Source organism: Podarcis liolepis, assembly GCF_965112155.1.
Source record: "Podarcis liolepis genome assembly, chromosome: 4".
Classification (NCBI taxonomy): Eukaryota; Metazoa; Chordata; class Lepidosauria; order Squamata; family Lacertidae; genus Podarcis; species Podarcis liolepis.
In genome coordinates, this window is record NC_139558.1 from 97,667,175 (window position 1) to 97,679,988 (window position 12,814).

The window sequence follows — 12,814 nt, forward strand, 5'->3', positions numbered from 1 at the left end:
TTATGAGGGAATAAGGGGAAAATACCAGAACAGTTATTATAGAGGCTTTAGCGAGCCTGAGCAAACGCATCTGCTGTGAGTTTAAAAGGGGGAATGTTACTCTGCTAAATTGTGGAACTTGTTAACACAAGTTGAAAAGGCTGTAATCAAACAATATATCCTCTCCTGCATCCCTGAACATTCCCACACTGATGAGGAACGGTTGAGGCAGTTGGGTATGTTTAGCCTGGAGAAGAGAAGACCGAGAGGTGATAGAATTGCCGATGTCTGAAGAGTTGTGGCTTGGAAGATGGAGCAAGCTTTCCTTCTGCTGATCCGGAGAGCAAGACTCAAACTAATAATAATAATAATAATAATAATAATAATAATGATAATAATTTATTATTTATACCCCGCCTATCTGGCTGAGTTTCCCCAGCCACTCTGGGCGGCTCCCAATCAGTGTTAAAAACAGTACAGCGTTACATATTAAAAACTTCCCTGAACAGGGCTGCCTTAAGATGTCTTCTGAATGTCAGGTAATTATTTATCTCTTTGACATCTGATGGGAGGGCATTCCACAGGGCGGGCGCCACTACCGAGAAGGCCCTCTGTCTGGTTCCCTGTAGCCTCACTTCTCGCAATGAGGGAACCGCCAGAAGGCCCTCGGTGCTGGATCTCAGTGTCCGGGCTGAACGATGGAGGTGGAGACGCTCCTTCAGGTATACATGTCTTCCCAAGTGATGTGTAAAAATTATTGGAGTCAACGTTGATGGAATCTTTCAAGAAGTTGGAGATGCCGTTTATAAGTGGTCCATGTTTCGCAAGCACAAACAATAAGGTTGGTATAGTTGCGGACGACTCTGGGGTTTGTGGTGCTCGTCTCGCTTTATTGGCCGAAGGGTCATGTGGCCAGCATGACTAAGCCGCTTCTGGTGAACCAGAGCAGCACACAGAAACACTGCTTACCTTCCCGCCGGAGCAGTACCTATTTATCTACTTGCACTTTGACGTGCTTTCGAACTGCTAGGTTGGCAGGAGCAGGGACCGAGCAACGGGTACTCACCCCGTCGCGGGGATTTGAACCGCCGACCTTCTGATCAGCAAGGCCTAGGCTCTGTGGTTTAACCCACAGCGCCACCTGCGTCCCTCTAGCAGTATAAAAGCAGACAGTTAATACCTGCCATTTTCATGGAGAAATAATCTGGGAACAGAACTATTTATGTGTAGAGGGGCGGGGTATCGACATTGTCCAGTAATGTCTGTTGCGGTAACTCACTGGTGTGCATGAGATTTAGCACAACATGTCAGTACAGTGGTACCTCTGGTTGTGAACAGGATCCTTTCCGGCGGCCCGTTCGCAACATGAAAAGAACTCAACCTGCAGCGGTGCATCTGCGCGGGTCGCGATTTGCCGCTTCGGTACATGCGTGCGATGTCGGTTTGTGCGTCTGCGCATGTGCGAGTGCCGAAACCCGGAAGTAACCCTTTCCGGTACTTCCGGGCCGCCGCGGGCCGCAACCTTGAAAAAATGTATCGTGAAGCAAACGTAACATGAGGTATGACTGTATATTGGTCCAGAAGCCTCTGTTCCATAACGCAGGTGTAAAAGGAATGCTAAGAAGCAGGACAGAAATGCTAGCGTTATAATCGGGGAAACTGGTGCAATTTCCCCCCTGCCTTGATGCATTTCATGTGTGCTCTTCTGAGGTCATTGAGTGAAGAGAAGGATTCAATAAATGCATTTAAATCCTGGGCTATTATTATCCCTTCCACACACACACACACACACACACACACACCTCCTGCAAAGCCCTGCCTGATCATCCTGCGGAGAGGCTGTTTGCAATTGCGTGCTTATTCCCAGCTGCGGTTGTTCCTTGGGGTCCAGGTGTTTGAGTATGTGGGAGAAGTGAGATACTCTACCTAATGAGGTGTGAAGGAAATCAAGAGGCAGAAGGCAGCTTCGAGCATCCCTCACAGGCACTCCAGGCAGCCTCCAACATCTGCAAGCAGAGAGGGCATCTCCATTAGCCGACATCCGTTCCTGTAATTCGTCTCCTTTTTTAAAAAAGCGCTCTTTCCCTCCACTTCGACTTTTTAATATATTCGCAAATGAAAAAAGGATGAAGATTAAAACCTCCAGGGAGGGTGGAGATTTGATGTCCATACATTTCCCCCCCCCTCCTTTCCTCTTCTCAGCCATACATATATATATAAATGGGGAGGGATAAAGGCAGGATAAAGAAGGAAAATCTGCCATATGCAGAGTTAACCAAAAACATGCAATAGGACTTGAGTGCCTTTGCTGCAATTCAAGCCGTCCAATCTGCCTGTCTCTGGAACTACATCAATTCTATCAAGAACAGGAGAATTTCGTTTGTGATTCGCAAACCACTCCTTTGCAGTTTGATTTCTCTTTCGGTACAGATATAAAAAGGCACGTTGTTAACCCGTTTTTGTTTTCTTCTCCCCTTCCTCAATTTCAGGTTGGCGTTTTGAGGAATTCCTCTCTCCTCCCTCCCCCATAAAGGAGGGTTTTTTTCTTTTCCCAAAAGCCACTTTTATTTTCTCCTGAAGAGATTTCGTGGTGAAAAGAGAGAAGTAGAACCGGGCAAAGATGACACGGCAATTTTTGGTGGCCTTTTTCCTGGCTTTCATTCTGCAGAATGGGACCTGCAACGGAATCAAGTGGTTGTAAGTATTGTCATTAATTATTATTATTTTTAAAATCTGCCCAGGCATTGAGTGACGATTTTGCAATTTTGCCACATACAGTGGTGCTTCGCAAGACGAAATTAATCCGTTCCTCGAGTCTCTTCGTCTAGTGGTTTTTTCGTCTTGCGAAGCAACCCTATTAGCGGATTAGCGGATTAGCGCTATTAGCGGCTTAGCGGCTATTAAAGGCTTAGCGGCTATTAAAGGATTAGCGGATTAGCAGCTAAAAGGCTATTAGCGGCTTAGCGGCTTAGAAAAGAGGGGGGAGCGGAAAAAAATCGGAACACTTGCAAGACGTTTTCGTCTTGCAAAGCAAGCCCATAGGGAAAATTGTCTTGCGAAGCAGCTCAAAAACGGAAAACCCTTTCGTCTAGCGGGTTTTCCGTCTTGTGAGGCATTCATCTTGCGGGGCACCACTGTACTTTAAACCATTTTTCAGGGTGGAGGCAGAAAACCCAAGGTCCAACTAGGCCTGAGGGAAGCATTATCCTTGTTTATTCATGTATCTGCCCCAACGGTGAAAATAGTTGGGAGAATGTGTGCAACTTTAACTTGGTTTCTTACTGGAACCCAAAGATCTACCAACCAGATCTAGGTTCAAACGACAGACAGAATGAAAGCCCATAGATTTATTTACAGTGCCAGAACTGAACTCATGGTCTTTGCAACACAGACATCTGCACCTAGATAGCGTTTCTTCAGCCCAATTTAGGTAGGAAAAAAAGAATGTTTCGTTGTTGCTGTTGTTAAACAATTGGGAGTCAAGCTGCCTTGCTGAACTTCTGCAAATCACCAATCTACCATTCACCCATATTTATTGCATACAATCTCTTTAAACATACCACCCGCATGGATGGTGTTTGCGTGCATGTGTGTAATGTACAACTTTCTCTCCCAACCGCTTTTGGCTAAGGGAAATTGTCAGATTTTGGAAGATGGACTTTGCCAGGGAATGTCGAGAAATATCACTCAAGTCAGCCCAATAGTTTACACCCTGGCTTTAGCTAAAGCTCATGCCGTTTCGTTCCAAATTGTTCCTTGATTCATCTGATAGCTGATTTTGGTTGACTCAAGTCTAGCCTGTGATCAGTGCCGGATTTATGTATAAGCTAAACAAGCTATAGCTTAGGGCCCCACTCTCTTGAGGCCCACCCAAAAATTTAAAGAAAAAAACTGGATGTACATTTCCAAAATATAAGATAAAAAACAAATAAAATAAAACCTACATAAAGCAAGAGTGTTTTGTGTTGTGTAGGCTCCTATGATGTAAGGAATGGGCCCCGCCTGCAAGCCTGCTCCCTAAAATATCACTGGTTTGCTCCTTTCTATATATAGGGTGCCTACATTCTGCAGGGACTTTTCAACAGTTACTTTGATAAAATACATATTTTGTTATGTGCAAATGGCTTTAGATACCTATTAGGTCCGTAAATTACCATCTAGCATATATTCAACACAAAAAAGTGACAATTTGTTGTTGACAAAGGACAGCTGGACATATAAAGGGCCCCATTACCTTCAGTAGCTTAGGGCCTCATCAAACCCTGCCTGTGAAGAAGAAGAGTTTGGATTTGATATCCCGCCTTTCACTCCCTTTAAGGAGTCTCAAAGCGGCTAACATTCTCCTTTCCCTTCCTCCCCCACAACAAACGCTCTGTGAGGTGAGTTGGGCTGAGAGAAGTGTGACTGGCCCAAGGTCACCCAGCAGCTGCATGTGGAGGAGCGGAGACGCGAACCCGGTTACCCAGATTACGAGAGTACCGCTCTTAACCACTACACCACACTGGGTTTGTCCTAGTGTGGTGAGTTATGCAGAAAAGAGGACACCCATTTGCATAATATTTACACATGGTAATGTATGCATATAGACACAAATGTAGGATTAATAACCATAAATTAAATAGAAATGCAATGCATTTGACCCTAGTGGAGAAGGCACCAAATGGCCTGTGTTCCTGTTCTATCTACTGACCAGGTGCCACTGACACTTGCTTTTTAATCTCTGAACCAGACTTGGACTGAAAAGGTCACCAGTGGAGCCTCAAATTGACCTGAGAAACAGTCTCAGAGGCTGGATAGACAGCGTGGGAGGACTGCTCTTGAACCCTGGGCTGGAAGCTCTCATCCCTGTCTTAGCTGGATCACCTAATAATAATAATAATAATAATAATAATAATAATAATAATAATAATAATAATTTATTTATTTATACCCTGCCCATCTGGCTGGGTCTCCCCAGCCACCCTGGGCAGCTTCCAACAAAGTATTAAAATACAGTGGTCTGTTAAACATTAAAAGCTTCCCTAAACAGGGCTGCCTCCAGATGTCCTCGAAAAGTCTGGTAGTTGTTGTTCTCTTTGACATCTGGTGGGAGGGTGCTCCACAGGGAGGGTGCCACCACTGAGAAGGCCCTCTGCCTGGTTCCCTGTAGCTTTGCTTCTCACAGGGAGGGAACCACCAGAAGGCCCTCGGAGCTGGACCTCAGTGTCTGGGCAGAACGATAGGGGTGGAGACGCTCCTTCAGATATACTGGACTGAGGCCGTTTAATGTCTTTTAAAAATGTGTTAGGGTGTTCAGATTTGCTGTAGAGTAGTCTGGGTGGGTGGGGACAGCTCAGTTGGCAGAGCATGAGACTCTGAATCTCAGGCATGTGGGTTCGAACCCCACGTTGGGCAAAAGATTCCTGCATTGCAGGGGGTTGGACTAGATGACCCTGCGACCCCCTTCCAACTCTGCCATTCTAATATTCCAGGCCACACCTTTCCCTGGGATCGCTGAGAGTTAAATTGCTGGCTTGGCTTGGAAAGGGGAGGCACGTCTTGCTCGTAACTTGTTGTTTAGTCGTGTCTGACTCTTTGTGACCCCATGGACCAGAGCACGCCAGGCACTCCTGTCTTCCACTGCCTCCCGCAGTTTGGTCAAACTCATGCTGGTAGCTTCGAGAACACTGTCCAACCATCTTGTCCTCTGTCATCCCCTTCTCCTTGTGCCCTCCATCTTTCCCAACACCAGGGTCTTTTCCAGGGAGTCTTCTCTTCTCATGAGGCGGCCAAAGTCTTGGAGCCTCAGCTTCACGATCTGTCTTTCCAGTGAGCACCCAGGGCTGATTTCCTTCAGAATGGAGAGGTTTGATTTTCTTGCAGTCCATGGGACTCTCAAGAGTCTCCTCCAGCACACACGGATGCCACATGCTAGGATCATGCTTCCTAGCCAGATGAAAATGGCTGCTGAATGCCTTTTTGAGTGTCTGCCACGTTAAAATGGAAAGAGTGATGTGTGTTGTGCGATCAGACATCGTAGCACCCGCATATGGGGCTCTTCAGCTCATCCAGGCGTTTAGAGCCCATTGAAAGAACAGAACTCCCTCCCAAAAGAATCTTGGGAACCGTGGCTTGCTTAAGGGTGCTGGGAATAGTAGCTCTTTGTGGGTTAAACTACAACTCCCAGGCTTCTCGCAGGGCACGGGAGCCATGTGCTTTGAATGGTGATTTAACGGTTTGGTGTCGTACGCAGCCGAAATGTTGACATGTGGAGCGCAGCTGCTCAAGATTCCAGCGGCTCTGTTCCATTTCTCTTCCTCACTCCAGATTTTCCATTTCTCCCTCCTTCCAGCAGTGAGTGTAGTGCCAGTGTGGTGTAGTGGTTAAGAGCGGTAGTCACGTAATCTGGTGAACCGGGTTCGATTCCCCGCTCCTCCACATGCAGCTGCCTTGGGCCAGTCACACTTCTCTGAAGTCTCTCAGCCCCACACTCACCTCACAGAGTGTTTGTTGTGGGGGAGGAAGGGAAAGGAGATTGTTAGCTGCTTTGAGACTCCTGAAGGGGAGAGAAAGGCGGGATATCAAATCCAAACTCTTCTTCTTCTTCTTCTGAGTCCTAGTCCTAGTTTCTCTGTATTCATCCTCAGAGCAGCTTGTAGGAAGTTGAACCCCAGAATTTGTAGAGTTGGGTCTTCTAGTCTGACCCTCTGAAATGCAGGCATCTAAACTAAGGAGCCCATGACAGATGGCCGTCCCACTTCTGTCTGAAAACCTTCAAGGAAGGAGAGCCTAGGAGCTCTTGAGGGAGTCTTAAGATGACCAAGGGTCCGGAAACCAAGCCTGATGAGGAATGGTTGAAGGAGCTGGTGATGTTTAGCTTGGAAAAGAGGAGTCTTAGAGTAGATAGGATAGCCACTGAGATAGTGATCTCAAGGGCTGTCACATGGAAGAGGGAGCAAGCTTGTTTTCTCCTGCTCTGGAAGGTAGGACTTGAACCCATGGCTTCAAGTTACAACATAGGAGATTCTGACTAAACATCAGGAATAACTTTCTGACAGTAAGAGCTGTTAGACAGTGGAACAGACTCCCACTAGAGGTGGTGGATTCTCATTCATTTGAAGTTTTTAAGCAGAGGTTGGATGGCCCTCTGTCATGGATACTTTAGCTGAGATTCCTGCATTGCAGAGGGTTGGACTAAATGGCCTTTGAGGTCCCTTCCACCTCTACAATTCTTTGATTGTCTATGTTTGTTCCCTTCCAGTATCTGAAGATAGCTATCGCATCACCTCTCAGTCTAAAGAACCATGGTAATAACAATAGCCATTATTATTATTATTATTATTTTAAAAAATTTCATTAAAGTTTTCTTGGTTCACAAAGGTATGCACAATGTTTCTTTTTTCAAGTTACATTTTCCATAGGTCAGTTTCATTTGTTGAGACATTAGGGTTACATTAGGAAGAAATGTTACATTAGGAAGAAGGGTTAAACCACAGAGCCTAGGACTTGCCGATCAGAAGGTCGGCGGTTCGAATCCCCGCAGCGGGGTGAGCTCCCATTGCTCTGTCCCAGCTCCCGGGAGCTGGAGTTTGCACACCTAGGATCAGGCCCCCAGTTCTGTAACGTCCGCTGGGTATGTGGAAGAAATAGATTATGAGGAGTTGGGAAATGGCTTTTTTAAAGATGTCCACTAGGGGGAGTTGCTGGCAGTACGGACACAAAGGGTATCCTTTAAAAAAAAAACATTAATTGGTACCAAGTTAGGGGGAAATTAAAGGAAAAAAAGGTGAAAAACGCATATCTCCTACCAGCAGATTTCTGTTGTGGCCATGGTCTTATTTTTAAGAATAATGCCCATGGTATTTTGGGCAGTGGTGTCCCGACAATGTTTTATTGGTTTATTGATCTGTTGCTTTTATATGCCGCCTTTTCCTCCAGTGAGCTCAATGTGTGGTTCGTAATTCTCCACCCACACGTATTATCCTCACAACACCCCTGTGAGGGAGGTCAGATTAGGAAGCAGGGACTAGCCCAAGTGAGCTTCATAAGGCTAAGCCGGCATTCAGCCCCTGGTTTCCTAGGTCCTAGTGTGAAGCTCTAACCACTACACCACACTCCCTTTTGATATGTGGGTGGAACAGGAATCGCGCTCATTGAGAGACAGCGCTGCAGCCAGGAATCTCAGCTAGCATTGCTCAGAAAGGCCTCTCACTCTTCCTGAGGCCTTGGAGAACGTTTGCCAGTCTGAGAAAGCGAAATCTGGCCTAGATGAACCACTAATCTCACTTACTTTAGGACAACTTTGCACATTTAATAATAATAATAATAATAATAATAATAATAATAATAATACAGTCATACCTCTTGTTGCGTTTGCTTAACGTTGTGGCTTTTTGGGTTGCGAACGCAGCAAACCCGGAAGTATACACTTTTGCAGTGCGCACATGCGCAGACGCATTCTGCACGCTTTGCACATGCGCAGAAGCACTCTATCGCGCTCCGCACTTGCACAGAAGCACCGCTCTAGTTGCGGACTTTTCGGGGTGCGAACGGATCATGTCTGCAACTAGAGGTACCACAGTAGTAATAAATAATAAAATAAAATAAAATAAAATAAAATAAAATAAAATAAAATAAAATAAAATAAAATAAAATAAAATAAAATAATACGCTGCCCATCTGAGTGGGTTGCCCCAGCCACTCTAGGCAGCTCCCAACAAAAAACGATGCCGCATTAAACACTTAAAAAAATCCCTGACCAGGATCCCTGGATATGGGAGTTCCAAACAATCAGGGATCCCAGATAGCAGATCTTTCTGAGACCTTGGAGGGATGTTGCACAGATGGGCTAATGATCTGACCCGGTGGGAGGCAGCTTCACACGGCCTTTGGGGCTGACCGCACCAAATAAAAGCTGACAAATGTCCCCGAACATGCTGGCCTCCCTATGCGCTCACCGAGCCAAACTCTCGCAGCTGGCATGAACTTCAAGGCGGGTTTCCTATTTGAATTCAACAAAGCAGTGGCTGCCAATGCCCAGAGAGGAGTTGGCTGAGCCTCATTCGGCGGCACGTAATATTTTATATTTGACTTGTTTAGCCTCTGCAGTCTTTGGGTCGCTGCTCTGAAGCTCTGCTGCCTCCGGTGAGCTTACTTCTGAGTAATGGGGTGGGAAGCCTGCAGCGTGGCACGTTGCGCAAAGATCATTGTCTTCCTCTGTGCGTTCCCTTTGCGAGTCGACAAGGTGAGGGCGTCCAACTCCTTCCCTTTCTTTCCCGTCCAGCGGGCAAACATCGCCGTTGTTTGTTAAAGGCTGGCTGCTCTTCTGATATTTTCCTGCTGAAAAATCTCAGCCGCGTGCCAAGGAGAGAGTGAGAGCGGGGCGACACATATTGTTGACTCAGACCTTGTTCGCACATTTCAGTTTGGGTTGGCTAACCCACAGTCTTTTTGGCTTCTCTGAATGCCGGGCTCCTGGGGGAGCTGGCAGTTGCTTCCCAGGCATTTCTCTTCCTCTCCCCACGCTAAATGGTTGCCCTGGGAAAGCTGCAGCCAGAAGACAAAAGCTGCAATACAGTACAGCCCTAAGAGGTTTTCACGCAGAGAGGCGACGGGCAGCCTCCCTCTTGAGGGCAAGGCATTCATTGGAAGTGCCTTTACAGAACATCTGAAGCAGCTGGTGGCTGATGCTTCCTGAATGGCAAAGGGAACGGCTTTTGGGAGTGCAGGGGCCATGGTGGAAAAGGACAATTTGGGGGTCATCTCAATGAGAAAATGTGGTGTCATTTTCCCAGATGATCCAGGTATATCCAGGTGATCCTTCCGGCAACCTGGTGTTCAGCCTCATAGGTAAAGGGACCCCTGACCGTTAGGTCCAGTTGTGGATGACTCTGGGGTTGGGGCGCTCATCTCGCTTTACTGGCCGAGGGAGCCAGCGTACAGCTTCCGGCTCAGGTGACTAAGCCACTTCTGGCGAACCAGAGCAGCGCACGGAAATGCCATTTACCTTCCCACCGGAGTGGTACCTAGTTATCTACTTGCACTTTGACATGCTTTCGAACTGCTAGGTTGGCAGGAGCAGGGACCAAGCAACGGGAGCTCACCCCATTGCGGGGATTCGAACCACCGACCTTCTGATCAGCAAGTCCTAGGCTCTGTGGTTTAACCCACAGCACCACCCACGTCCCTTAAATCATGAGGTTACTGACACGTGAATTGTGGTGCATCTCTCTCTCTCTCTCTCTGGGTATGGGTATGGAGTTTGGACAATGACCCTTGACTGTAAGATCTAGGGCATGATGACAAGTGTGTGTTCCTGATTTGGCCTGTGAAATGTTGGAAGTCGACGGAATACTCTGCCTGTGGATAGTTAGCGTGTCAGGCGTTAGGGATGCTGTCAGGGGTTCAGAGGCAGAGGCACAGGGGAGGCAGGAGATGGAGAGCGATTGGGAGGAATCCGAGGGCAGCGAGGAGGATGACAGTGATCCGAGGGACTCCATGAGCCTCTCCAGCGAATCAGAGGATTCCCAGAAAGGGGCGCCTGTGGTCAAGACAAGGGGAGTCCCAGGGGGGACGCATCAGGGGCAAGAGCCCAGCGGGGAATCCCAAAGCGGCAGCTGGAGGTCGGGACCAGCTTCCCCACCAGAGAGTGGCGAAGGGGGGGGGGAGGTTCCAGTGTGCAAGGGGAAACAGCTCCGTCAGCAGGAAAGGAGGGAAGGTCAGAACAAGCCATCCTCCCGGAAGGAGGGGGGAGCAGTGAGGGGAGTAGTGTAACGATCAGAAGGAAGGTTGGGAGCTGCGCGCGCGCCCCAAGTTCAAATGTGCAGGCGCGCGGGGAAACAGAGAGCCCGGATGGGGAGCCAGGTCCTAAAGCCCGCCGGAGGGAGGGGGAGCAATCTGGGGAATCTTCAGCGTCAGAGGAGTCCAGGAGGGGCGAAACCTCAGCGGGCAGGAAGACCCTGCGGCAAAGGGGAGAAAGAAGGAGGTGGAGCAGAGCGACGCTCCTAAACTGGTGCAGGGGAGGGACTGACTCAGAGGGGACTTCAGCGGTCTAGCGTAACAGACGTAGGGCTGCGCGCCGCGGCTGTGTAACGGAAAATGAACTACAGTAAACACTTGTATATAAAGAGAAGCTGGCGTTGGTCCTTTTGTGAGCTGGGACCTGAGGCAGCCCTGACAGATGCAAAACAAGAAGTTTTTAATTTCATTGCTGCACTTGTTTTGTTCTCCAATCCTTCTTTTGTTTGTCTTTGTTACAATCACATTTGTTTCATTATTCAATTGCCGCACTTAGATTTGTTTTGTTAGCTTGCCATTGTTTCCCTGTGTGTCCTCCCCTCCTTGCATTGCCACTGCCAGCACAGTTTGCTTTGGCAGATCTTTCTGGTAGCTACCAGTTTAAAAGCCAGAATGTCCCAGAGGTTGCATCATCCTGGGACATTCTCGAGGGACCAGGGTGTGTGTGTTCCACTTCTATTTACCATCACCCTCCCCCCTGCATCATAATGGGTATGTGGTTGGCCACTGCGTCTGCGCATGTGCGGGTTGCGATTCGGTACTTCTGCGCATGCGCAAAGCACAGTTTAGCACTTCTGCGCATGCTCGACTTCTGAAACCTGGAGGTAACCCGTTCTGGTACTTCCGGGTTTCGATGGGTCTGTAACCTGAAAAAACGCAATCTGAAGCGTCTGTAACCCGAGGTATGACTGTACAGTGGTACCTTGGGTTACAGACGCTTCAGGTTACAGACGCTTCAGGTTACAGACTCCGCTAACCCAGAAATAGTACCTCGGGTTAAGAACTTTGCTTCAGGATGAGAACAGAAATCGCACGGTGGCAGTGGGAGGCCCCATTAGCTAAAGTGGTATCTCAGGTTAAGAACAGTTTCAGGTTAAGAACGGACCTCCAGATCGAATTAAGTTCTTAACCCAAGGTACCACTGTAGTGGAAATAAGGAAAACCATTCCCATTCATTCCTCAACGCATTTGTTTCAAAATGCTTGGAAATTGAATTAAATAATCTCCATCCAGTTCATTCATTCCAAAATGAGAGGGATTCCTAGGCTAGTATGCATTAGTTTTGCATGTGTAGAGAAGATGATGATGATTATATACATTATGGAGCATTATCACAGCCATCCTGTTTTGGTTCCATGCAAGATCCAATGGAGCAAGGCTGGTTGGTTATTTCAGCACCATGGAGAGATCCCAGTGAGCAACGTGCTCCAAGAAAGGCTGTTGTCGAACAAGTGCCTTTGAGCCTCTATCTTGCATCTCACTTCTCTTAGGACATACGGTCTTGAGCAGGGGTCAGCAAACTTTTTCAGCAGGGGGCTGATCCGCTGCCCCTCAGGCCTTGGGGGGGGGGCAGGCTATAGGTTTTTTTTGGGGGGGGGGGTTGAACGAATTCCTATGCCTCGCAAATAACCCAGAGATGCATTTTAAATAAAAGGACACATTCTACTCATGTAAAAACACGCCGATTCCTGGACTGTCTGCTGGCCGGATTTAGAAGGCGATTGGGCTGGATCCGGTCCCCAGGCTTTAGTTTGCCTACCCATGCCTTTGAGCCTCTACCTTGCAGTTCACCTCTCTTAGGACCTCCTGTCTTGAGTCTCTTAAAGCTCCAATAACTTAGGCTCAAAATATCTGAAAGTCCATTTCCGCTCCCACCAACCTTCTTGGGCGCTAAGCTCTCTTGATAGTTCCACCACTCTCAAAAGTGCAGGAAATGGCAGCCTGGGACGGAGCTTTCTCTGTGGCAGCCCCTGAACTGTGGGGCTCTCACCCTACAGAGCTTCTTCTAGCATCCTCATAGTACAGCTTCTGCCCTATGCTGAAGTTGCATCTCTTTGCC

General features: G+C 47.8%; 1 protein-coding gene and 1 long non-coding RNA gene across 2 annotated transcripts in view; one reads left to right on the forward strand and one right to left on the reverse strand.

The window, feature by feature from the left end:
* The window catches only part of WNT11 (Wnt family member 11), a 61,221-nt gene that overhangs the window by 16,514 nt on the left and 31,893 nt on the right, over positions 1–12,814 (forward strand). The window contains exon 3 of the mRNA XM_083499877.1: positions 2,469–2,676. Within this exon, the coding sequence (XP_083356003.1) occupies positions 2,600–2,676 (77 nt within the window). The 5' untranslated portion in view covers positions 2,469–2,599. The remainder of the gene's footprint in view (positions 1–2,468; positions 2,677–12,814) is intronic.
* Positions 2,518–4,578, reverse strand: LOC310705493. Its single transcript, XR_014525340.1, has 3 exons — positions 4,475–4,578; positions 3,127–4,241; positions 2,518–2,762 (listed from the first exon to the last, which is right to left on the reverse strand). It is a non-coding gene; the product is annotated as an uncharacterized lncRNA (long non-coding RNA).